The sequence below is a fragment of the Desmodus rotundus genome, chromosome 5 (assembly GCF_022682495.2).
Source record: "Desmodus rotundus isolate HL8 chromosome 5, HLdesRot8A.1, whole genome shotgun sequence".
NCBI classification, from domain to species: Eukaryota; Metazoa; Chordata; class Mammalia; order Chiroptera; family Phyllostomidae; genus Desmodus; species Desmodus rotundus.
The window spans coordinates 58,022,802-58,047,137 of record NC_071391.1 but is presented as its reverse complement, the minus strand read 5'-3'; the positions used below and the strand labels follow the sequence as shown (position 1 = coordinate 58,047,137).

The 24,336-nt window shown below is 46.0% G+C and overlaps 1 protein-coding gene across 3 annotated transcripts in view; it reads left to right on the top strand.

The window, feature by feature from the left end:
• Positions 1-24,336, top strand: part of ME3 (malic enzyme 3) — a 184,724-nt gene that overhangs the window by 71,038 nt on the left and 89,350 nt on the right. For all 3 annotated transcript variants that reach the window (XM_053924614.1, XM_053924613.1, XM_053924612.2), the window contains exons 3-4: positions 17,440-17,573; positions 20,618-20,767. In XM_053924614.1, the coding sequence (XP_053780589.1) occupies positions 17,440-17,573; positions 20,618-20,767 (284 nt within the window). The remainder of the gene's footprint in view (positions 1-17,439; positions 17,574-20,617; positions 20,768-24,336) is intronic.

The following is a 24,336-nucleotide window of genomic DNA, read 5'->3' as shown; positions in this document are numbered from 1 at the left end:
TAAACACACAGCTCCTCCACGTGTTCACTGCTCCTTCACCACTGTGACATCTGCGGAGGGTGAGGGTGCCTCCTCCATCTGTAGCCAGCCCCGCTGCCCCGCCCCGGCCTCTGGCTCCCGTTCTCTCCCTTCCTGAGGAATCAATCGTCTATTAGCATCTACACATGCTCAAGTCTCCCCACCTGAAACCACTCCCTTTCTGTAGCCAAAGTTCTTGGAAGAGTTGTGCGCATTTGCTATGAATATTTTCCAACCTCTTGCTCTCTCTTCAAACCACTCTGGTCTAACTGTAGCAGACGTTCCCGGGCTGGCAGGGACCCTCCACTTTGCTGAACCCAGTGGACGGTTTTCAGGCCTCAGATTGCTTGACCTTTCAGAGACATTCAGCAAGTGTCGACGACTCCTTCCTCCCTGAAACATCACACTCCTTGGGCATCTTGTAACAACCCATCTTCTGGTTCTCCGTCCCTTTCTCAGCTGCCCCTTCTCATCCTCCACTGTCTTGTCCTCCTTTAGCTAGCCTTTAAATGCTGGAGTTTCTCAAAGCTCAGGCCTGAACTCTTTCCTCACTCTAAACTTTCTCTGTAGAGCTTCAGTTATGTTTTTGCTAACAATTTTCAAACTCATTCTCTAGCCCCCTCTCTAGTCCCAGACTTACAGATATTCAGCTGCCTCCTGACATCTCCAGAGGGATGTCTCAAAGGCTATCAGACTCAATGTATATAAAGCACAATTTGAGATGCAGTCCGCATTCCATCCCCTCCCCACAAAAATTCTGGTCCTCTTTGGTGAGTGTCCCATCTCCGTGATGCTACCAGTCAGCCATTTAGTTATGATGACAGCGATCCTTGACCCCCCCTCTCATTCCGTCCCCAAATCTCACATATCGCAGGGTCCTGTGCATCCTATCTCCTCCACACACCTCTTATCCTTCTCCTTACCTCCACCTCCCCTCTACCATCCTAGTCTAAGCTGCCAGTACGTTTTGACTAGAAAGTAAAGTATGTATTGCAGGAAACTCCTAATGTATCAGCACATTCTTACTACCCTTCAAAAATTCCTCTCGCTGTAGTCAATGTGAACTTTTGGGGAAAAGAAAAAACACAGCAAAGTGAATTACATCCCTACTGTCTAAAACCTTTCAGGGGGTTCCCATTGCCCTGAGGCTGAAAACCTAAGTCCTTACAAAGTCACCCACATGCAGCCCAATCTTGGTCCTCCTATGCTCCTCCCCCTTCCCGTGCTTTAAATATGCCATTTCTTCTCCACCTAATGTTTCTCGGCTCAACTCCACCCTGGCACTTGGCCTAATTAACTCTGTTTATCTTTCCTATCTTATCTTGAATGTGAGGAAGCTCTCCTGACCACCTCCCCCCCACCCCCTCCTTAGGAAACTACATCAGGACTTGCAGTTCCTTCCACACTCTCATAGCATCCTCTGCTCTGTAGCATTTCTTATCATGAAATAATTACTTGGGTAATTACTTCCGTAACAATTGTCTTTCCTTCTGGAATGTCAACTTTTTTCCACAGCTGTATCCCCACTCCCTACCTAGCACATGGCCTTGCACAAAGGTAAGTGCTCAACAAATTTTTGTCAAATGAGTAACATCAGCTTGTTTTATAACTTTGTAAGAAAAATAATTTTGTCTGTAGAATCTGTGCTCATCTCTTCTATTGGAATATGAGAGCTAGGCTTTCTCATCTCTCTTTCATTTGCGCCGAGAATGGTGCATCTCACACAATAGCACTAGTTGAATGAATGAATGAATGAATGGATGATTAGATTGAGAAAGTAGGGTGGGGCAGATGGTAGACGTCTGAAAAGAGACAGCACTGAGAAAAGCATTCTTAGATCCTTATTTCAAGCCTTGACTTATCTGGTTTGCATTAACTTTCAGCCATAAAAATGTTTCAGAAATTTGTTCCCTATAAAAAGCCAATCTCTGATCTTGACTTCTAATCAAGGGTTAACTGCCCCTAAAGCCCAGCTACTTAACTTGAAGCTTCTATTCTCCCCCCTTTCCCCTTACTATAGAAATAACAGAGAAATCTCTTTGTTTCGGTTTCAGCGGAGACTACTCAGCTTCTGTCTTCTCCACAGGTGTGGCAGCTGACTTTCCCTGCCATACGCTTACCCAGTGCCAGGGCTCTCACCGAGGGCTTCCACCAGGGACAGCGGGTGGTGGTTAGTACCACCATTGTGCTTTGGCAGGATGAACCCTTCATATTTTGGGGCAGTATCGTGAATAAATAATTATATTCAATATAATATATTAAATTACATTACATAACAGTATTTTCCTTCATATCATTGCTGCTCATTGAAAGAGATATTTCTTACTCTGATTGGTGTGGATCAGTGGGCTGGGCATCATCTTGCAGACCGAAAGGTCGCCGGTTCCATTCCGAGTCAGGGCACATGCCTGGGTTGTGGGCCAGGTCCCCGGCTTGGGGTGTGTGAGAGGCAACTGATCAATGTTTCTTCAGACATCGATGTTTGTCTGCCTCGCTTTCTCCCTTCCTTCCCCAATCTCTAAAAATGAATAAGTGAATAAGATCTTTTTTTAAAAAGAAATATACCTTTACTATTAAGTCAACATCCACCCATCCCCTTCCTTAGGAAATTCTGCTAATTAAATTTCTATTGAGACATTTCCGAAAGACAAGATACTCATCTTCACTCATGAATTTGTGTATTATGGATTAGAGTTTCAGCAAAACTTTTATCTCCCCCATGATGCAGTTTCTCCTAATCACCAGAAGTGCCGCCGAGAAGCTCTGGCCCTGCTGTAACCGACATTTACAGGAAGAGGCCTAGAACTTGAATTTTAAGCCAGAGACCCAGGTGCTTCTGATTGCACTGGATTTTGAGAATCAGGGTACTTACCTGTAAGTTTAAGTCCATGACCTTTTCATCCTTCGGTGCACTAGCCGAATTAGCAGACAGGCATAGAAGGGCGTTCTCAGCAGAGGGACCAGCACGTGCACTTTCAGAGGCACGGCACACCTGCTCTGCTGGGACTGGGAAGGAGTTTGCTACGTTGCAGGCTCCCGGGGAGGTTGGCAGGAGATGAAGCCAAAAATGACGCACAGCTTATGAAAAGCCTTGCAGGCTGTGATGATGTTTTACGTTAGGAAGTGAAATGATCAAATGTGGTCTTTGGAAAATGTCAGTCTCCCAGAACTTCTAAAAGGCATGTTCCAGGAGCAAGACAACGAGAGTGTGGGGAGGGAGTGGTTAGGAGTAGTGTCCAGTTATTGCAGAACCTTTCGTTTATTAGCAGACCAAGGATGACGTGGTATTGAAGAGAACAGAACGATGTGGATGAAGAAAATGGATATCAGGGGAAGCACTTAGAATTATTCAGGAGTTAAAAAATCAACTGGACTTAGCAATGACTGCATGTTTGAGTTGACTTGTGAGGAATCCAGGACCTTATGAAGTTTCTACTGGGCTAAAGTGTGGCACCATTGTTGAGTAGAGGATGTAGGAGGGAGGTTTGGCAGGAAGATGAGTTTGGTTTGGGGCATGTGGTGTTTTGACAGGCCTGTACAACATGTAGGTGGGGGATGCCCAGGGAGCAGATAGACATATGCATCTGGAATTAATGATTCTGGGGACATACAAAACATTGTTCTTGCTTGCCGCCAACTCATCACCCCAACTGCTTTATCGAATATAACACCAGCTGACGTTTAGCTAGTGAGTCCTTACTGAGCACCAGACACCCTGTTGCACATAACACACATTATGAATGGGCACTGTTGCCATCCCGTTTTACAGAGCAGGAGCCTGAAACTGAGAAGTGGGGTGATGTACCCAGAGTCAGAGCTGGGATCCAAACTGGCAGTCTGACCCTATCACTCATCATCGTCATCCTATGCTACAAGTGTTTCTCAAAATATTTGAACCACAACCTGCAGTTAAAATTACACTTTACACCCCAAGACGCTACACCTCAATACACATTACACGTGGGCACACACTCATACAGGCAATTGAGCAACAAGACGGTACCTTCCCTTACTAATGTGAGGTAGACTGATATTTTCTACTCAAGTCTATCTTATTTTTTTAAATGTTGGTCTTTCCCTGTTACATCAATGTCACAGCCAGACTTTAATTGGGTTTGATAAACACTGCTGTGTTTTATTCTCCTGGCGAGAATATTTCATTTCTATTCCCAGCCCTTGTCATTTCCCCAACTTTGGGGAGAGAACTCTGGATGTTGCTGCATGCTTCCCCCTTTTCCTTCTAGAGAAGACACTAAAGGTGAAAGGCTGGGGTAAAGTAGGATAAAGCCAGGCAGGAGACAGTCCCTGCAGTAAACTGGTCCTATCTTATCTTTAATGCGGCTGACAGAGACGACTGGAGTGCGCAAAATCACCACAAAGACAGCAGTGCAAAACCGTGTGCAAACGGGCGGTTCCGGGTATGGACCCAGCAGCACGCAGACCTGGGTTCCTACTTCAGCCCTACAACTTGTGAACTGTATAGTCGTGGGCCGGTATTTGACTTCAGATGGATTTTGTGGAAGGATAAAATTAAAATAGTGCATGGGTTCATTCGCACCTACTGCAAGCCTGCTCCTTAGTAGGCACTAAAGAAATAGTATTAATATCTTTATTAATTTAAGGTAAGTTATAAAATATAGAATACTGTCTAATTGACTGTTTAACTGCAAAAGAAAAGTTTTCAGACTATTCAATAATGACCCAATCAATGAGCCAATATATATTTAGTTCATCGACATTAATTGAGAGCAAGCTGTTAGTAGGTCATTTAAAGGAGACTTTAAATACTGACTTTATCAAAGGATATAGGCTTAGAAGAGCCTAGTAGCTAAATGTCACTAAATACAGCCTTGGGCATGGAGTCATTTATTTTGAGACATGTGGAGGAGAGGTCACCCTGCAGGTCTCTGTGAAGGTCAACATCACTTCCTTCAGGGGAGACACAGTTAGAATTAGAACAGCCAAGCCACAGTGAAGGAATTCGGGACCTTTCGGAAAATCATTGACAGAAAGGAGCTATTTGATTAAGTACATCTAGTTCTGACATGTATAGATCACAGAGCTCATCGTGTTTGTGAAATGAGAAAATTGTTAGGAGACACCCAAATTCATTAAGTGCCAGAATTAGATTTTATCTCAGGAAGGAATAAAGAAACATTTTAATGTTGATTATATAAACTAAGCACTTATAAAGAGAGAAGCTCACATGGTTTGAGGCTTTACATTTTCCTTTCTTTTTAAATATACCAGTAAATCGAATTTTAAAATGGAAGTACCATTCAAAAAGCATTCCTAGTACTTGAACTTTTAACTTTCAGTCCAGTCCCCTTTGAGTTACTCTCATTAGTTTTAGATTTGCTTTAGGTCTTTGTTACCAGTAAAAGTTTGGGAGACACTTACCTCCAAGTTCTAATTAAATGGTGTCCCAAACGTGAGTACCACGGAAGATGAAGAGAATGGATTGAGGATAGAGGTTAGAGAAGGAAGAATAAACAGAATGAGAAATTCTAAGGGCACTGCAGGCAGCTGCATGTCTCAGGAGTATGAGGTTCATGAATCCTCGTGGTCTGCCCTGTACCCCCAACCGCTAAGGACCTGGCCCAGCTGTGCTCACGAAGTGCCTCAGGTGTGCCAGCCACGATCTGGGCACACCACACAGGGGGTTTCAGTTCTCATGGCAACCTTTTGAAGTGGGTATTACTACTATCTTCCTGCCATGGATGAGGAAATTGAGGATCAGAGAGGTTAAGGAAGTTGTCCGGGACCACACAACTGATGAGGGCAGAGCCACAATTTGAATCCGGGGCCAGCAACTTCAAAGCCTGATCTCCCTCCTCCGTGGCTTCTCATGGGGGACTCTGCACCGCATACCTGAACTCCAGCAAAAACACCACTGGTGTTATTTTGCTGAGCACCCCAGCCTGCCAGGCACTAAACTAGCATGCATAATTCCAAAATATAAGGGGATGGAAAAGACAGTGGTTTGAATGAGAACATCAGTGGACTGATACTTGATGGAGGCAGGGGCCATGTGTATTTGGTCTCTCAGTGTATGTCCAGTGGCTAGTACATGGCTGGTTCTCAAAACATACTTATTAAATGAGTGATTATGTAAATGAATTAATGAGACAACAATTTGAAATGGAATTCCAGGTTCAAGTCCCATTTCTGCAACTTGCAAGGGCCTTGATTTTAGACAGATTATTAAACTCTCTTAGCCTGAGCATTACCGTCTACAAAACGGGCACGATGCTTTCACAGCCTGCTTCACAGGGCAGTGGTTCCCAAACTCTGCTGTATCTTGTAATCAGTCATGGACCTTTAAAACATCCAGGCTTCCATCCCCAGAAGACCGGGCATTTGTTTATTCACTCCCTATGTGGTTCTAATAACTAGCAAAGTTTGGGAACCACTGTCATAAGGGTATTCTTTTTGTTTGGAGGGAATTGTCCAAAAAAAAAAAAAAGAGGAATAAAACTGCTTTGTAAAACCTAAAAAAAGCAGTGAAGTATAAATGGCTGTCATAAAATAAGTCCAAAGTGACTCTGAACCTAGAACTTCTGTTTCCTGATGTCACAACAGAGGAGGAGATTGGTTATTCTTTTCTCCCACGTGCCACATCGGTCATTCTGTCTCCAGGTCAAAATGACCTCCTTCCTGGTTCACCTGATCAGGTGGCAGAGCTGAGGTCAAGGGCCAGGAGAAGGAGGATTTGATTAACATCAGGGCTGGAACAGATGCACAGTGATCTCCTGGACAATTGCCCTGTCGAATGAACTTGTCCTTAGTTTCACATCCAGTTCTGGCACCCCCACCCACCGATCTGCACGCACCAGGCATGCATGTACAATTCCTATTCAGAGACCTTCCCAAACCTGTCTGTTTGTTTTATTCCTCACGGTCATAGTTCACTTTTTGACCTAATCCTCCCAGGCTGAGCCCATCAAAGAGCTGTTGTGTTGTTGGAGGAAGGAAGAGGTACTCCCTTGTCCTCAGCAGCTTCCCTGCCCATCACCTTCCTCCGTCATTACCCTATTGAGGTCTAGCTAAATAGAAGGCCTTCGCAGTGCCAAGAACAATATTATTTAATTTTTAAATAATAGTCTCTAGGGAAGAGAGGGTCATGAAGAATTCAAACCACCACAGGGAATTTTGCCAAGAGAATGACTCATCAGTCTTCCAGCTATCCACCTCTGTTCCCTTGTTCGGCTGGGACAAAATATCCTAGAGTTGCCAAGTATTTCGGGAGAAGATTCTTTCGCTTCTCTTCCATGTTGGTCCTTACCCAGCAACTTTTCAGAAAACGGCAGAGAAATTGAAATGGTCATTATTCTCACATGGTTTTGAGTAGCAGGCACTAGCCCCATGCCCTCAGTATGTCATGGGCCCATCCGAGTCTCAATTTCCTCTTCTATGAACAGGGACACCAGCCCTGTCTAGGATCAAATGACAGAAAACATACGAGACCATTTTAGAAACAATAAAGCAGTAAAAATAGGCAAGATGTACTAAGAAAACCGGGCACGCAGTTCATTTAGACATAGTTCCCGCCCCCAAGGAACATGTTGTCTTGAAGGGAAAAGAGACTAAGGGAAATCGATACCAAAAGTACAATTGCTAAATTGTATGTGGTCCTTAACCTAGAGGGATATAAGACTGCGATAACTTTTTTCTATACCTTCGAACTTACAACAAGATCTCAATATCCATTATTTGATTGACAGCCCAGTGAAGGTGGCAGACTCAGAGAGGTGAAGTAAGTTCCCCGGAAGCACACAGCCCAAAAGTGGATGAACCAGTGTAGAACTTTGTCTTCCAGCTTCCTTCTCGCTCCCGCATACTTGCGGTGTGAGTGTAGCACCTCCGTGTCCCGGTCCCCATCCCCTGAGAGGAGAATTGAACTGGGTCTCTCACTAGAACAAGAGTGTCTGTGTGCACCATAGATGGAAAGATCGGAGGCAACCTCCGTATTTTGTAGCCCCCAACACCAAAGCCCAGTTTTGACCCCAAATCTGGTTTAGGGTTGGTTCTGGATGGTAATGGGCCTGTGTCATCTACTCCCCTCTCGGGAATTTACGATGTGTTTCTGCATCTGTAATTTTGCACCTGATCACCAAAGCGTGTCTGGAAGAAAGGTCGTTCTCAGGTCTGTGTCTGCTAAGACTTGTGTGTTCAAGGCCCCCATTTATGCATCGCAGGAGTGTGCTCAGGGGCCCTCATAAACCTGGGGTTCAGTGAGAGAACAGCAGCCACAGTAATCCCACTTCCTGTCTCCAACCGGAGTCCACGTCACCCGGACTTATAAAAATCCCAGACTCGGGAAGTAGTGTGCAAAAGGAGCAGGAAATGCCTTCCGGTCCCCTAACAGCTAGTCAGCTTTAATTGTGCAGCTTCGGAGCTGATTGCGCCCAGCTCTGTCCCAGCTATGGCTACTCTCTTGTTGCAGCTGACTGATGGAGAGAGCTGTTTACAGCATTAGCAGTCAGCTCAGAGCATGACGTAATGATGGTGGAACAGAAAACCTTGACTTACGTGTGTGTCTGTTAATCCTTCCAGTAATGACGCTAGTCAGAGAAAGCATGGCTACACGTGTGTCATGGACCATGTGCATCATGGCTGAGGTAAAAGCACACCTGTTCGCAGGTGGGCTGACGGATCTGGCACTAATACAGAAAATCACTCAGCAGTGGCTGAACCATTAAGGCAATCAGCTCTGTTTGGAGAAGCAGAATAACTTTATCTCTAATCAAATAAAAGCCAACTCAGTCAGCAACCTGTTTAATATGTTAACCCTCAAGAACAATCGATTAGCTCAGAGGAAAGTATGAATTTTGGAAGCATATGGACCTAGGTTCTACTGCTTCTTCCACCAACTTGCTGTGACCTTGGGCACATGTCTTAACCCTCTGGCTTCAGTTTCCCAGCCCATAAAAGGGGATAATAATCATAGGATGGCTAGCTCAGGGTTGCTGTGAGGATTAGAGGTGGCAAGTATGAAGTGCCTGTCTCAGTGCCTGGCCCAGCCCAAGGGGTGCTCATTAAGAGGTAGTGTTGCCATTATTATTGATGTTAATATTATTGTGCTGCAACCCTGTGTTAGCAGCTCTAAAGTGTCTGCTTTCCACTACCCCGAGCTTACCACCTCGTAATGAATGCTCAAGAAATCAAACAGAAGATACATCTCATGTGCTAAATTTTATGACACTAGGGAATGGGGTGTCTTGGAGGAGGGGCCTTGACTGTGGACTGGCAGACGGTGGGGGGAAGTGCTCAGAGCGTGGTGGGCAGGGGAATTGATGTGAGTCCCAGCACGGCAGCCAGAAGAGTGTGCTCGGGGCGTGTGGAGAATGCACAGGGCTGCAGAGGCAGGAGCCTTGCACAGCCACGGACCAGCAGTTACACCGGATGTGGTGATGCCACTTCACCCTGTTCCTCCCACCCCCTCTGCCAGACCAGCTCCTGCCCACCCTTCAGGGCTTATCTCCAACATCTGCTAGGGAGCTCTCTCGTGCCTCCTTGCTCGTGAACACAACAGTAATAGTAATAAGGAGGACAGCTGATGTTCGTTGAGTACTTCGAATGAGCCAGTACCTGTGCTGAGCATTTCACAGGCATTATTTCTTTTAATCCCACAACATGTGAAACGGGCAGTGCTCCATTTATAGGTTGGAGAAGTGACTTGTCTAAAGCGGAAGCCCAGGATCACCTTTGTATGTTCGTCCACGTATCTTGTCTAGTAGACTCGTGAAGGTGGTGACCAGCACCTATTCCGTTTAGGGACCTTCCGGTGCCTGACGTGGTAGGCCTGGCACACAGTAGGAACTCATAAATACTTGTGAATGAATGAGAAGGTGTTGTCATGTGTGCAGCAGGGCTGTGGATCCAGACGCACCAGGCAGATCATCAAGCAGGATTGGGAGACCTCCCCTCAGCAAAGCTCAGTCGTAAGGAACAGGGCACTAGGGAACCTGGGTCTCTGAACAGCGGGCAGCTGGGATAGGGGCTCAGCCTGGCGGACTTCCTGCCTCTGAGCCCTGCCACTTGGTGGTGGGATCTACTCAATTATCTTCTCTCTAATGTCAGTAAGATTTGTCCTGGGAACTTAGGCAATGCTCAGCCCACGGGTAGAGTTCAGTGGCTGGGCCAGAGATGGTCACTCAGAGAAGGCAATAAAATAGGTGAAGTCAGGGTGACAGTTAAAAGATTAACAATAGTAAAACATTGAAACAATTGAAATAGTCCCAGCCCTTCATGCAGAAGGAGGGTCTTGAGTCCACCCACTTTGCCAGACATTGACCCGTTTCAGGGGTGTCAAACTCATTTTCACAGGGGGCCGCATCAGCTTTGGTTGCCTTCAAAGGGCCAAATGTAACTTTAGGACTGTGTAAATGTAACTACTCCTTAACTAGGGGCAAGGAGCCCGGCACTGCCACTGGGCAGAAACAAAGTGCCGGGCCGGATTCGGCCCACGGGCCTTGTGTTTGCCGCCTGTGCACTAGGTGTTGGGTCTCTGGGGGAAGCCAGAGCTGGCTGAGAGGGACATTTGGCTGGGGGAGTGGTCAGAGCAATGGTTCTGTAGCAATTAAAACATTTCCAAAAGAGCACTAACTGGTAGGTCCCTGCTGGTGTGATCTGAATACCACTAGGGTATGAGGTTGAAATGTAACTAAGAGAATGAGCCATTTTTCAAAAGCCACTTGTCCTGCTTTGTGATCTTTTTTAAAACTAGATAATGTATGAGCCTGTTTTTGTTGTGTTTGCCTTTTTTAGATTCCACATATAAGTGAAACCAATTGTCTTTCTCTGCCTGACTTGTTTCACTTAGTATAATGCCCTCTACATCCATCCATGTCGCTGCAAACAGCAAGATTTCCTTCTTGTTTAGTTGTGGTGTAATATTCCATTGCATAAGTGTACCGCACCCGCACTCATCTTTCCATGGGCCCCCAGGGTGCTCCCGTGTTTCGGCTATTGCAAGTAATGCTGCAACAAATATAAGGGGTGCACATAGCTTTTTGAAATTAGTGTTTTCCAGAAGGAAAGGGGCATATAATCAATCATATTGTGATACATTTACGTGGTGACAGATGAGTAACTAGAATTAGAGTAGTGATTGTATTGTAAGATACAATATAAAAATATTGAATAGTGATTCAACTATATTGTACACCTGAAACTAATGGGACTAACATAAGATTATATACCAACTATACATAAATAAAAAATAAATTTAAAAAGTTAAAAATAAAAAAGTAGATAATATTATCCCCAACTGTATAACCAGGCCCACAGAAACTGTGATTTCTCAATGTGGTGAGCATGATGACTTAGGGCCCCGCTCTCAATTCCTGCATGATGCACGGACCCTCCCTTCCCCTCAGGACTCTGGTACACCTATGGGAATTAGGACTCTGACGTACAGACCAATAACCCCAGTGTCAATGAGCAAAGTTGTTTTTCTTTTGTAGAGAAATGTAAGTTCTAGCACTTTCCCCTTACACCCTACTGAACCTTCCTGTGCCGTTTTGGGGACCACGGTTCAGTGACCATGGTTCACTTCAGTGCCTGCACGGCTGTCTTACAAACATGTAAATCCGAAGTAGCCTTAACAATAGCTTCAGGGCGAAAAGAAGCTTCTAGTATTGTAGTATTTTTTTTAATCCCTGAAATTACCAGTTACTAAATGCTCATACTTTTTCCTCAAACACAAAAGAAGTTGGTGGCAGTGGGCCAAGAGAAACACTTAGCATTGTAGAGAGAAGTGGGCCGCTACTAAAAGCCACAGTAGCCATGAACAAAGATGATGTCATTACTGAATTCCCGGGCCTCCCTGGGAGCCCCAGGGCCAAGGAGACGGGGTCACAGTTTTCACCAACCCAGTAAACAGTGGCAGTCGCCTGCCAAATAGTGTCCGGTGACAGAGCCCGTGTGCAGGGCGAGACGGTTTCCTGCAACAGGATCAGAGACTTTGTTGCACCGTGTTTCCAACCTGGTGGCCGGCGCAGGGGACTTAAGAACTGGTGGCTTTGGGCTCTGATGAAGAAAAAGGCCGGACCTTTATGCGTGGAGAGCACTTTGAGAAGTCTCTGTGAGTCAGACTTCCAAACAGCGGAGCCCGCCGCCGGAGGACGGATCTTTCTCACAGCTCCAGAGTCCTTCTGAGAAGAGGAACCGTTCTTCGTTCTTCGGGTTTCCTTAAGCTGAGTCATCATTATTGTTCTACAAAACACAAGAGGAGCCTAGTATTCGGAGTTTTAGAGACCCCCAAGTTACAAACAAAGGAAATTGGGAGTAGCCAAGGAACCTAACTTTTATTCACTTTTTTTTTTTGCCCTCTATCTCTCTTTTTTTCCACTCCTTCCTCACCATCCCGCATCCCAACTCACACTTTCTGAGGTCCATCTCACCAATGTCCTGGCGGGGTACACACCTCGGTCTCAGGAATGTGGCCTGTGATCAAATCTTGGTTCTGCCACTTACCTCCAGGGAAAAAAGTGATCACACCAAATCTACTTGTTAAAACTAGCATCCTGATGGAAGAAACAATAAAATATGGGGAATAGCTTTGCAATTTCAGGAGCATCGTCTATTCTCTCTTGCTTAGCCTTTTCATCAGTCAAATGGAGGTGGTAAAACCTCCCACAGTGTGGGTGTAAGGAAGGTAGAGGTCAGATTGGAGACTCCTCTGACTCCCTTCCATAGAGCTGACCATAGCAACGGCCCTGCAGTGGGGATGATCCATACGTGGGCTCGCTGTCCTGGTCATTATGGAACTCCTGTAGAAGCACTTGCAGTAATTGGAGGTTAGATAGTTTCCAGCTGGTGCAGCATGAGAGGCGCTCTCATGCTCCCTCTCTTTTCAAGCTTCCCCTCCCCAAGGATTCTGTGGGAAGCTAGATTCCCATCAGCATAATTTAGGCCTCACTTAGGACCCACACGCCCTTCTTCACTTCTAAGAGAACCTCAGGTTACTTGGGGCTCATTAACCAGAGTTGCTTCAAGTATCATCAGCCTTGAATACAGTGCAGGTCATATTAACAGTGCTAATTTAGTTACTTAGTTAATTGGTTGGTGGGTTAAAAACTGTTCTCGGCCCCCTACATAATCCCCCCACGAGGACTGTGGTCCCTTCTTTGTTGATGTCCACACCCATGGAGCCACTCAGGGGCTTGCCACTCCGCCTCCATCTCCAGGGCCCTTCGTGAGAAAGTGGAGGAAGCTGAGGCAGTGCGGGCCCAGCCCTCATGTCAGCAGAGCCAGCCTGAGCTCTACATAGAAAAGGACTCTCTTTTCACCACAGGTTGCACCTTATCATTTTGGGGTAAAGGTGGGGCAGCTTGTGTCCCCATGTCTCACAGGGCCCCTTATAAGGACAGTTCCTGCAGCTGCTGCCAGCAGACACTGTCCCCATAGGACTTACTGGTCCAGGAAGTAGATTCCATGACATCGTATTTATTCCCCGTCTCTCCTGCCAGTGCCCAAACCAGTAAATGCTGTTCTGTGAAAGACACTGGAGAGAGAATAAAGAGACAAGCCGCACACTCAGAGAACTATTTACCCAGCACTTGTCTGGTACAGGGCTTGTATTCAAAACATGCAGAGGATTCTTTCAAGACAGTTTTATTGAGCTATAGTTCACATACCACACAGTTCACCCATTTAAAGTGTATAATTCAGTGGTTTTGAGTGCTAAATACATTACTACATTTTTTAGGTTGTAGTAAAGTCCACATAATAAAATTCTCCATTTTAACCATTTTAAGTGTATGATTAAGTGGCATTAAGTCTATTCACAGTGTTGGTAGCCATCACCACCACCCATGTCCAAAACTTTCTCATCATCCCAAACAGAGACCCTGTCGCCATGAAGCAGTAACTCGCCAATCCTCCCGCCCCCAGACTGTAGTAATCTCTAACCTACTCCCTGTCTCTATGAATTTGCCTACTCTAGTTATTTTATGTACATTGAATCATACAATATTTGTCCTTCCATATCTGGTTTATTTCATTTAGCATAATTTTTCAGGGTTCATCTGTGTAATAGCATGTATCAGAACTTCATTCCTTTTTGATGTTTGAAAAAATTTTCATTGTACAGCCCTGGCTGGTGTGGCTCAGTGGATTGAGCACCGGCCTGCAAATCAAAGTGTCACTGGTTCGATTCCCAGTCAGGGCACATGCCTGGGTTGCTGGCTGGGTCCCAGTAGGGGGTGCATGAGAGGCAACCACACATTGATGTTTCTCTCCCTCTCTATCTCCCTCCCTTCCCCTCTGTCTAAACATAAATAAATAAAATCTTAATTTTTTCCCTGTACATATATGTTTTCTCTATCCAGTCATATGTGGGTGGGCACCTGAGTTGACTCCACCTTTTGGCTGTTGTGAATAATGTTGCAATGAGCATTGACATCCAAGTATCTGTTCAAGTCCCTGCTTTCAGTTCCTTTGGGTGTTTGCCTAGGAGTAGGATTGCTGAGGCCGTATGGTAAGTCTCTACTTAGGTTTTTGAGGAACCACTACAATGTTTTTACACAGAGGCCGTAACACTTTACATTCCTACCATCAAGGTGCCAGGGCTCCAATTCCTCCACATCATCACCAACACTTGTGATTTGCTGGGGGGTTTTCTCAAGTACAGCCATCCTAGGAGGTGTGAAATGGTATCTCATTGTAGCCTTGATTTGCATTTCCCTAATGCCTGGTGACACTGAGCGCTTTTTCACGTGCTACTGGCCATTTGTATCTTCTTTGGAGCAGTGTTTATTGGAGTCATTGCCTGTTTTTAACTGGGTTTTTTTCTTGTGTTGAGTGGTAGCCATTACTTATAGTTTCTGGATATTAAACCCTTACCCAATATATGATTTCCAAATATTTTCTCCTTTTCTGTATGTTTTTTTCACTTTCTTGATAGTGTCCTTTTATGCACAAAAGTTTTTAGACAAAATAGATTTATCTAACTCTTCCTTTGTACAGTAGCTGGTTCTTTTGGTGTCATATCTAAGAATGCTTTGCCAAATCCAAGGTCTTGAAGATTTACCCCTATGTTTTCTCCTAAGAGTTTTATGATTGTAGCTCTTGTAATTAGGTCATTAATTAATTTTAAGTTAATTCTTGTATTTGCTGTGAGTCAGGGTCCATCTTTATTTTTTTGCTTGTGGAAATCCAGTTGTCCCAGCACCATCTCTTGAAGAGACCGTCCTTCACCTTAGTGCTATTGCCAAATGAAAGAAGCTAGTCCATGTGATTCCAATTATAGGACATTCTGGAAAAGGTGAGACTGTAGAGACAGTAAGGAAAACAAACAAACAAAAGACTCAAACCTCATTATTTGCCAGAGGTGCCAGGAGAGGAAGGAGGGAAGGACAGGTAAAGCACCTGAGATTTTTAAGGCAGTGAAACTTTTTTGTGTACTACTTTAATGAAGGGTACATGATATAATGCACTTGTCAAAATTCATAGAGTCCTGGCCAGGTGCCTTGGTTAGTGCGAGCATCTTCCTGTACACCAAAAGGCTGTGGGTTTGATGCCTAGTCTGGGTATACCTAGATTTGAATTTGACCCCCAGTCGGGGCACTACGGGAGGCACAAATAGATGTTTTTCTCTCACTTTGGTGTCTGCCTGTCTGTCTCTCTCCCCCTCCATCTCTAAAATCGGTAACCATATCCTTGGGCAAGGATTTAAAAAAAAAAAAAAAACCTCATAGACTTTACAGTACAAAGAATGGACCTTAATGTATCCAGACTTTTAAAAATCATTTAATAGGTTGGAGGATCCTAAGTAAGAATGCAGACTGTGACAAGAAAGCCTAACTGCATTACAAATGTATGATACAGACTCAGGGAAGGGGGCAAAAGGAAAAGGGCTCACCTGAGCAACTTTGAAAATGAGTGGAGTTTGTAAGACTAAAGACAAAAGGAACTGCACATAGCAAGGCACTCCAGTGGATAAAGCTGTTTCCCACTGTGGTACAGGTTAGCAATTTTGGTACTGCTACATCTGTACACTGGAATTGAGTCATTGAGTAAATGGACAGCAGATCATGGGAGCTAAGCTTGTCACTGTTAGCATGAGAAGTTACAGATTAGCAGTGTGAAGAGGCCAGAATGATCCGTGTGGTAGCGGATTAGAGTTAGAGACATTAGTATGAACTTGTTCAGCTTAATGGAGATTTGTTTTCTTGCTGTCAGCTGAGAGGGACAAGAAACAATGAAACCTCAGTAGTAAGAAGCACAAGGATAAGTAGAATCCAGATCTTGGTTTCTAACACCATGCTCCAAAAAAGAAATTAGATCTTTTGGAAAAAAATGGCTGATTCTAGGACCAGGGCAGGCAATGTAAAGCATGAGCCAGGAGCATCTCTAGTAGCAGAAAGGAAGAAGGGAGGGGAGGGGGGGGAAGAAGAGGAAAAAAGAAAGGAAAAAACTAAAAAAGGAAAGGAATAAGAAAAAAATTATAGGAGTACAGGGCACTGGTGCCAACCACAAGAGTTCCCAATGACCAATTGGATGGCACATTTTGAGCAAGAAAATAAACAAAGCACTATTGGATTATAACCCCAAATATAAAATAAATACCCATGATATAAATAAATGATTGAATATATAAATGAATGGGGTAGAAGAGACTAATCTCCCACACAGAAGAATTCCAAAAAAAGGAATAACTTGACTTTGGAGACACCTGACAGGCACTACTAATTCAGCCAAGCGACTAAGAAATCAAGTTGAGAGTATGTACCTTAATCTCGTACCATGGAAAACACACACACACACACACATGTCCCCAGCCTAGTCATGAAAAAAAAATCAGACAAATTCTAGAAGAAGGATATAATAACTCTCAAGGTCATCAAAAATAAGAAAAGTCTGAGAAACCGCCAGAGCCAAGAAGGGCCTAGGGAGACGAGGTGACTAAGTGTGATGTGGGTCCTGGAAGAAAAAAAGGACTCTAGGTGAAAATCAAGGTAATCTGAATGAACCATGCAGTTTACTTAATAATGATAATGTATCACTATTGGTTCTTCAACTCTGATGAATGTACCATACTTATGTAAATATTAATAACAGGGGAAACGGGGTCAGGGGGATCTAAGGCAACTCTGCATACTCTCTTATCAATTTTTCTATAAGTGTTAAGTGTTCAAATTAAAATAAAATAGATTTAAAACAGCAAAAACAAAAACAAGCCCAAAACCTGACAGTGTAGGTATTTTCCCCATTTTTCCAGGAGGAAGCTGCAGCTCAAAAGAGTCGAAGTAACGGGCAGAGACGCCCGGCTGCCTGGGGGGCAGAGGCGGGGTTTGAGTCCAGGGCCCTTCCTGTGAGTCACAGTGATTTGCCTGTCTGTGGATGGACCCTGTTCTGTTCTTGGTTTCCTGCATGTCCATTCATGTGTGTGTGTTTCTTTCCTGTTCTCCCCAGGGGATGGCCTTTACACTTGAAGAAAGGATGCAGCTTGGAATCCACGGCCTCATCCCACCCTGCTTCCTGAGCCAGGACATCCAGCTCCTCCGGATCATGCGATACTACGAGCGGCAGCAGACTGACCTGGACAAGTCAGTGCCTGAAGGCCACTCTCTCGGCCTGAGCCCTGGGCTCAGCTTCCTATGGCCCGTGTAGTGTATTTTGTATGCTCTCCAGCTGGGAAAGGCTGAGAGCCTTCCCAAGAAATCCCCAACCCAGCCCTGCCTTCCGAAGGGGTGCTGATCTCCCTGAGGGACAGGGCTTGTTATGATTGAGGCAGTTGGTGTGTTCTGGGAGGACTGGGAAAAGAAACTGAGCTCCAGTCGGTGAAACCTGGGAGGATCTCTGGGAAATGGTGGGGCCTGAGTCAGCCCCAGAGCACCACCGATAGGACTTGAGCAGACAGCAGTGGGTTCACAGATGGCACTTCGCTCAGAGGAAAGAGTGGAGTAAAGATGTAGGGACAGGAGTGTTAAGGAAGTGGCACATGGCCCAGATTCCTGGAACAAGGGGAGCATGGTAGAGAAGAGGGAAAATGGGCAGGGACGCCTTGGGAAGGGCCTGAGATGTCATAGGCTGGAGGCTCATATAAAGGGGAGCAGTTAATAATCCTGCCACCCGTCTTGGTTCCTCCCCAGTGGGGACATAGACATGAAGAGCCAAGTGGGAAAGACGGGGTCAGCTTTACTAAAGAAGGTGGTGACCCCCAGGTCACATGGCAAAGCCAGGTAACTGGCTCTAGAGTCCGTGCTTTTAACATCTCGGCTATGCCACAGCTAAGAGGCGTCAGAGCTCAGTGGCTACAAGACTAGACTCTGATAATAGAATGAATTCAAATCATTATTCTACCTCTGTTTTTTAAATATTTTATTTATTTATTTTTAGAGAGAGGGAAGGGAAGGGAGAAAGAAAGGAAGTGGAAAAAACCGATGCATAAGAGAAACATCGATTGGTTGCCTCTTGCAGGCCTCTAACCGTCCCCTGGCCAGGAGTCAAAGCAGTGACCTTTCAGTTTGCGGGCCGGTGCTCAGCCCACTGAGTTGCCCCAGCCAGGGCTTCATTCTACCTCTCAGTAGTGAAGGTTACTTAGCCTCCCTGGGTCATTCCCCGTCTGTACAATCTGCGGTGCCTAACTCAAAAGGTTATAATAATGGGTAAATATATTAGTATTTGTGATGTGCTTAGAACAGTGCCTGGCACATAGTAGGTACTATGTAAGAGCTTATTCAATGAACATGTCAGCTTGCTATGGGCTCCAGCAGAAGTCTAGGGAGCAGATAGGGCTCCCCCTACTTATCTATAGAGCTCAATGGCCAAGACTTTGAATCATCAAAAGTGTGGCGGCCCCCCTAGGGGCAGAGCTCAGCAACTTGTCGGGGCCATCCTGCATCCATCTTCCTACACTCCTGCCATACCACCCATTGCTTCTAAACAGTAGTGGATAATCTACCCCTCTACTCCTGAATCACTAAACTCAGTGAATCCCTGAGTAACCCCAAGGCCGTGCTGCGACACCGGCCAAGTGTCCTCTTGCTTTGTTCACCCACTCAGACTGGGTCGAGCCATGTCACCCCGAGGAGCAAGCCAGAAAGTGCACAATGATCCAACTCGCTACATGAGATGTGCCTAACTTTGAACAATCTGACCCTCCTTCGCTTGTTAAATTTACAAAGAGTTAAGGTCCAAAGTGAAATCCTCTGTCCTAGAGATATTGAACTATAAAAATTAAAGTCAAAAATCCTTTCCTCCCCAGTTCTTTCCAGCTAGGTGGACGTCATTTATATGCCTGGAGAGACATGCCAGGCTGGGGGTGGGAGGCGTGTGTGATCCTGGGGGCCCCAGAGGGCTTGCTGCACATGCTCTGCTGACTACTCTGACCCCCTCGTTCCCGGGGGTCCCTCATTTCAGCAGGTGCTTGGGGAGATGCTAAGGAGGCTCCCAGCTTCTTTCGGATAAGGGCAGGGTAAATGTTTAATAACTGGCTCTGGGGCAGGCGGTGTGGAAGCCCCAATTCAGAGCGTTTTCCAGTTTTCGTGGTATGAATAATCCCACCATGGCTGACGCCAGGGTGGCATATCCCTGACTAGAGAACTGGGAAGAGATGTGTACAAATGGCTACTGGGCAAGGCATTCCTATACTGGTAATGAGTTGAGATCCCGGCATTCAAGCATAAATCCTCCTTGCTTAAAAATATCTTCTAAAATACAATTTTTCATTCTGGACAAGTGCCTTTGGTGGGAAAGGAGGGGCTGAGGCCCCAAGATGTCTCAAGACTCCCCCCAAGTCACACAGCTAGTAAACAGCAGAGCTGGGATCCAAACCCAGGACCCTGACACCATGCCCAGGGGTCATTCCCCTATCGGAGGACCTCACCCCGTTCCAGGCCAGGATCTCAAGTGCCTCCATACTCTCCCAAACTGTGGTCCAGAAAGGTTGTGATATCAGCAGTCACTCATCCCGCATTGTGAATTTCAAGCCCTCAGGGTTTTTTTTTCTTCCAGAGATTTTTGCATTTGTAAGAGTGTAAATGAAAGCCTCTTTTCCTGGCTTAGTGATTTCAGGCTTCAGGGAATAGATGAGAGAGAGATTGGAGGAACACACTTCCTGGGATCGAGTGGTACTCAGCCGCTTGTGAACACTGCTTGTGGCAGAAAGCAGCCCTGTGTGAGGTGGGGCTCAGGAAGCACTGGTATGTCTTCCGGCCCTGCTCCACCCTCAGAATGTTACTCTTCTATTGCACTCAATGGTAATAACGTAACTGACCATCTTGCACAGTGGTTGGGAGCACAGATTCTGCAGTCTGCCACCTTGGATGAGGTATCTCATCTTTCTATGCCTGGTCTCCTTTGTCTCTCAAATAGCAGGAACTGTAGAGCCTACCTCACAAGTCGTTGTGAGTTTTAAATGAGTTAATGTAACATACTTAGAACAGGACCTACGCCGTGTATAATAGCAAGCACCGTAAGGCAGGTGCTCTTCTTCACAGTTCATAGATGAAGAGACCCGTGCTTGGGGAGATGGATGACTAGCCTGTGAAAGTGGCCGAGTGGGAGCCCTGGGTCTGCATGAGCAACCTCTCCTGCTGCCACCTCTGCTGCTCATGTGAACAGCTTGGTTCTTGTCTCCCTTTCCAAGGTACATCATTCTCATGACACTCCAGGATCGGAACGAGAAGCTCTTCTACCGCGTGCTGACCTCGGACGTGGAGAAATTCATGCCCATCGTGTACACGCCCACCGTGGGGCTGGCCTGTCAGCAGTACGGCCTGACCTTCCGAAGGCCCCGGTGAGCCATCTGGGGGCCAGGGCCCAGGGAGGGGATGTCTTGTAGAAGGGAATCAATTCTTTCTGCTGGCCTTGCTTATTGGTACTCTGACGGCTACATTCTGATCGGGCCAGCAGCCCAACAGGGAAACATTGGATTTTAAAGCCTTGGAAAATGACCCCATCTGCAGAGATGTGGGCTGAGAGAGTGTGTAGCAGGACAGCAGAGCTGCCGCACCGCAGAATAAATGCTCCGTGTCTTATCCAGAGTTAGCCTGGGAGGCATTTCAGATTTTTTTCTCTCATTATCTGCCTGACATCTCCCCCACTATCCTACTTCTCTGGTCCTCCCCAAAGTACCGACAGCTCTATTGCCAGTTGGGGCCAGAGAATAATGGAGTGTTGGAGAGCAGGGACTGAATTCTTTTGCTGACTCAAAGAACCAGCATTCCCTCCTTTGGGCTTGATTCAGATTCCACTTGAAATGTCATTCTATTAGGCAAAACTTTGGCACTCCATTTTCTTTCAGAGCCAAAGAATTTGGGGGCAATTTTCCAAGGAGATTGCTTGGGTTTTTTTTTTCCCCATGGTGAGTTCAGAATATGCATATATTTTAAATAAAATGGGGGGAATGAGAGGATTTTCAAAGGTCCTCAGTGCAAGGTGCCTGGTAACTATCAATACACATTTCTAGCACTAATGATATGAGAGCCACCTGGGTTTATTATACGTAATGGGACATTGTTTTAGTCAGTGTTACAGTATGTAAGTGTACTATGCACTGCACACAGGTGTGTAATTTACATTTATAGAGAGCTTATAAATCTGTTTATAAATTATGTGCCATATGAGGAACATGTAATCTCGATCTAGAACGTCACCTGTTAATTTGGAAAAACAGCCCTCCAGTTCTGAAGCCAACATTTGGGATGAGCACTGCACGCCAGCTGCTGGCACCCCAGCTGCCCGCCCTCGTCCTCTCCTGGTCCCGCGGTCACCATTGGCAGAGCACAGCACATCAGGCTGTGCGCTGATGGGGGTGTCCAGCTGTTGAAGCAGGCTCATCACTCAGCACTGCTGTGCTTCTGCAGTTCTATTGGGGGGTGGGGATTGGGGGTAGGAACACCGCCCAGGACCCCGTCGCAGTTCTGGTGTTCAACCTGCCTCTTTCAACAGGGAAGAGACACCCATTCTTTTATTCTTATCCCAAAAATCAATACTGGCAGAGACACTGGGAGCTGACAGTACATATCTAAAGGATGCGGGACCCTATTTACCTCCCAGTTTCCACTCAGAAACTGCTCCCAGGTCCTCCCTCCCGCACAGTGCAGGTCAGCTCAGGTCATTCCCTCCTCCAAGGCCATCAGCAGCCCCCTAAGCCTTCAAGAAACAAGTCCAGTACTTCGTACAAAACTAAGCCTGTCATGGCCCAGCCCGTACTCAGAAAGCCCGTGTTCCAGCTACACTCTGGGTCTGTTCTCCATGCCCAGGAAAACCTGGTTTTCTCCTCCTTCATGCCTTTGCACATGTGGTGCCCTCTGCCTCAGACTCCTGCATTCTCCCCTGTCCCCATTCTCTACCCATCAAAACTGGGGCGATCCTTCAAGGCCCACCCCAAGAGTCAGCTTCTCTGTGGAGCCCTCCCTGGTCCCCTCAGGCGAAACTGATCACTGCCTTCTCAGCCTCCCCACAATCAATTACACATGCTTCTAGTCCATGGTTTTATTTTTTGTATTTTATGTTTTTCATTATTTCTATATCAGTCTCCTCTACTGGAACGCTCACTTCTTGAGGGGGCAGGAAATATGTCAGAACCATTTGTGTCTTTGAGACCAGAGCTTGGCAAGTAATTGCCTCTCATATGGGAAAGTAGCATTCTGTGCTGACTGGGAGATCTAGTCTCCTTGACCTTGGGCAAGTTTCCTATCCTCTCTCAGCCTTAATTTCCACATTTATGAAATGGAGGTAATAACCCCATCTAGCTCAAGTAATCATTGTGAGGGTAAGATGTGATCATGGATAAGTATAAATGGCATGAATGTGTGTGGCGGTTTCCCTTCAGTAACGACTATAGAAGGAAGGGAGGACTGACAGATGGAGAGTCATACTATGCATACGCACTTTTACGTGTGTCCAAAGAAAACAGAGTCACTGGGCATATAATGAACTAACACATTTAACTACAGACACAATTTGGCCCTTCCAAAACCCAGTGTTACCTGAAGAGGTTCTTTAGCCCTTACTGCACGGCTCACTGCCTCCGCCGGCACGCAGCTGAGACCTAACGGAACTGCGAGGCCGTCCCACTCCCACTCCCAGGCTGTGTGGAAGCCCTCCTCCCACAGACTCTCTGCACTAGACTGTGGGTTCTGTTGTCGGTTCCAGGAAAACCAGTATCAGGGTTGCAAACCTGCATATGGAATAGGCTTATAAAGGTAGAATTTGACTCCAGAGCCCACTCCATAATCCAGGAAACACATAAGACTAAATCTGAATTAATGGACATTTATGGAGCAGCAACTAGGAGACACTGTAAACTTACCCCAAAGAACAAAATACAGTTTCTGACCTCAAGCAATTTACCAGCAGAGTGAGGAGGCAGGCAATAATAATATAAATTAAATATAATAAGTGTTACAAGGAAATAGGATATTTAATAGGGACAAAGAATTACAAGGATAAAAGGGAGAGGAAAATTTACTTTCTCTGTGGGCAGCAGGAATGCTCCACAGAAGAGATGACATTTGAACTGGTCCTGGAAGGCTGACTAGGAATTCCATAAATAGAGGAGGGCTTGGCTTATAGGCTGTGTAGACACTGGGTTAGTCAGCTCACTTGGGTATCTTCCCATCTCCTGTGCCTGGATAGGAAGGTAAGGGGAGGGGAGCTAGGTCTCCACACCCATTGGCTCATAGTGGAGCCTTCCAATGTCCTGTAAGGTTAGTTTGGTAATAGTATCTCCATTTTACAGGTGAGGATTTTCAGGTGGCCAGAGGACAGGAACTTGTCCAAGATCACAATTGGCAAGCAGTTGGTGAAATCAGAGTTCTGACTGTGGGAACTGGGGAAAGCCACACCAAGAGGTAGCATTTGAGCTGGGTCGTAAAAGATGAATGCAACAAATTGAGACAAATAGTTTTTGTCTACAGCAATCCAAGCATACTCACTTCCCTCTTGCTAGAATGGATGGCCTCTGGGGCCTCATGGCAGGTGGAATAGGAGAGTGGAGGGTCTGCGTAGGAGAATCGACCAGGGGCTTTGCCCAACAGAGAGGAAGGTCTTGGTCTCCTTCCCACCACTCGGGGATTGGATGAATGGGTAGCTCTTTCAGACTCAGGTCTAGGCCCCACTAGTGGTTTTCCAGTGGGTCAAGGATGGAGAGGAGTATGGCAGCAGAATGGGGGGTCCATGTGAGTGGAAATGGGGCCCTGCCAGCCACTTGAGCCCAGAGGGCCTGGTCAGCCCTGAGTGGGTGTAAAGAGGGGGCTGCAGAAGCTGGGCACAAAGCGTGGGAAACAGGTGTGCGAATCCACATGGAACCTACCAGTGAGCTGGGACCAGGAGAAAAGGTTACTGATAACTGCTTGCTAA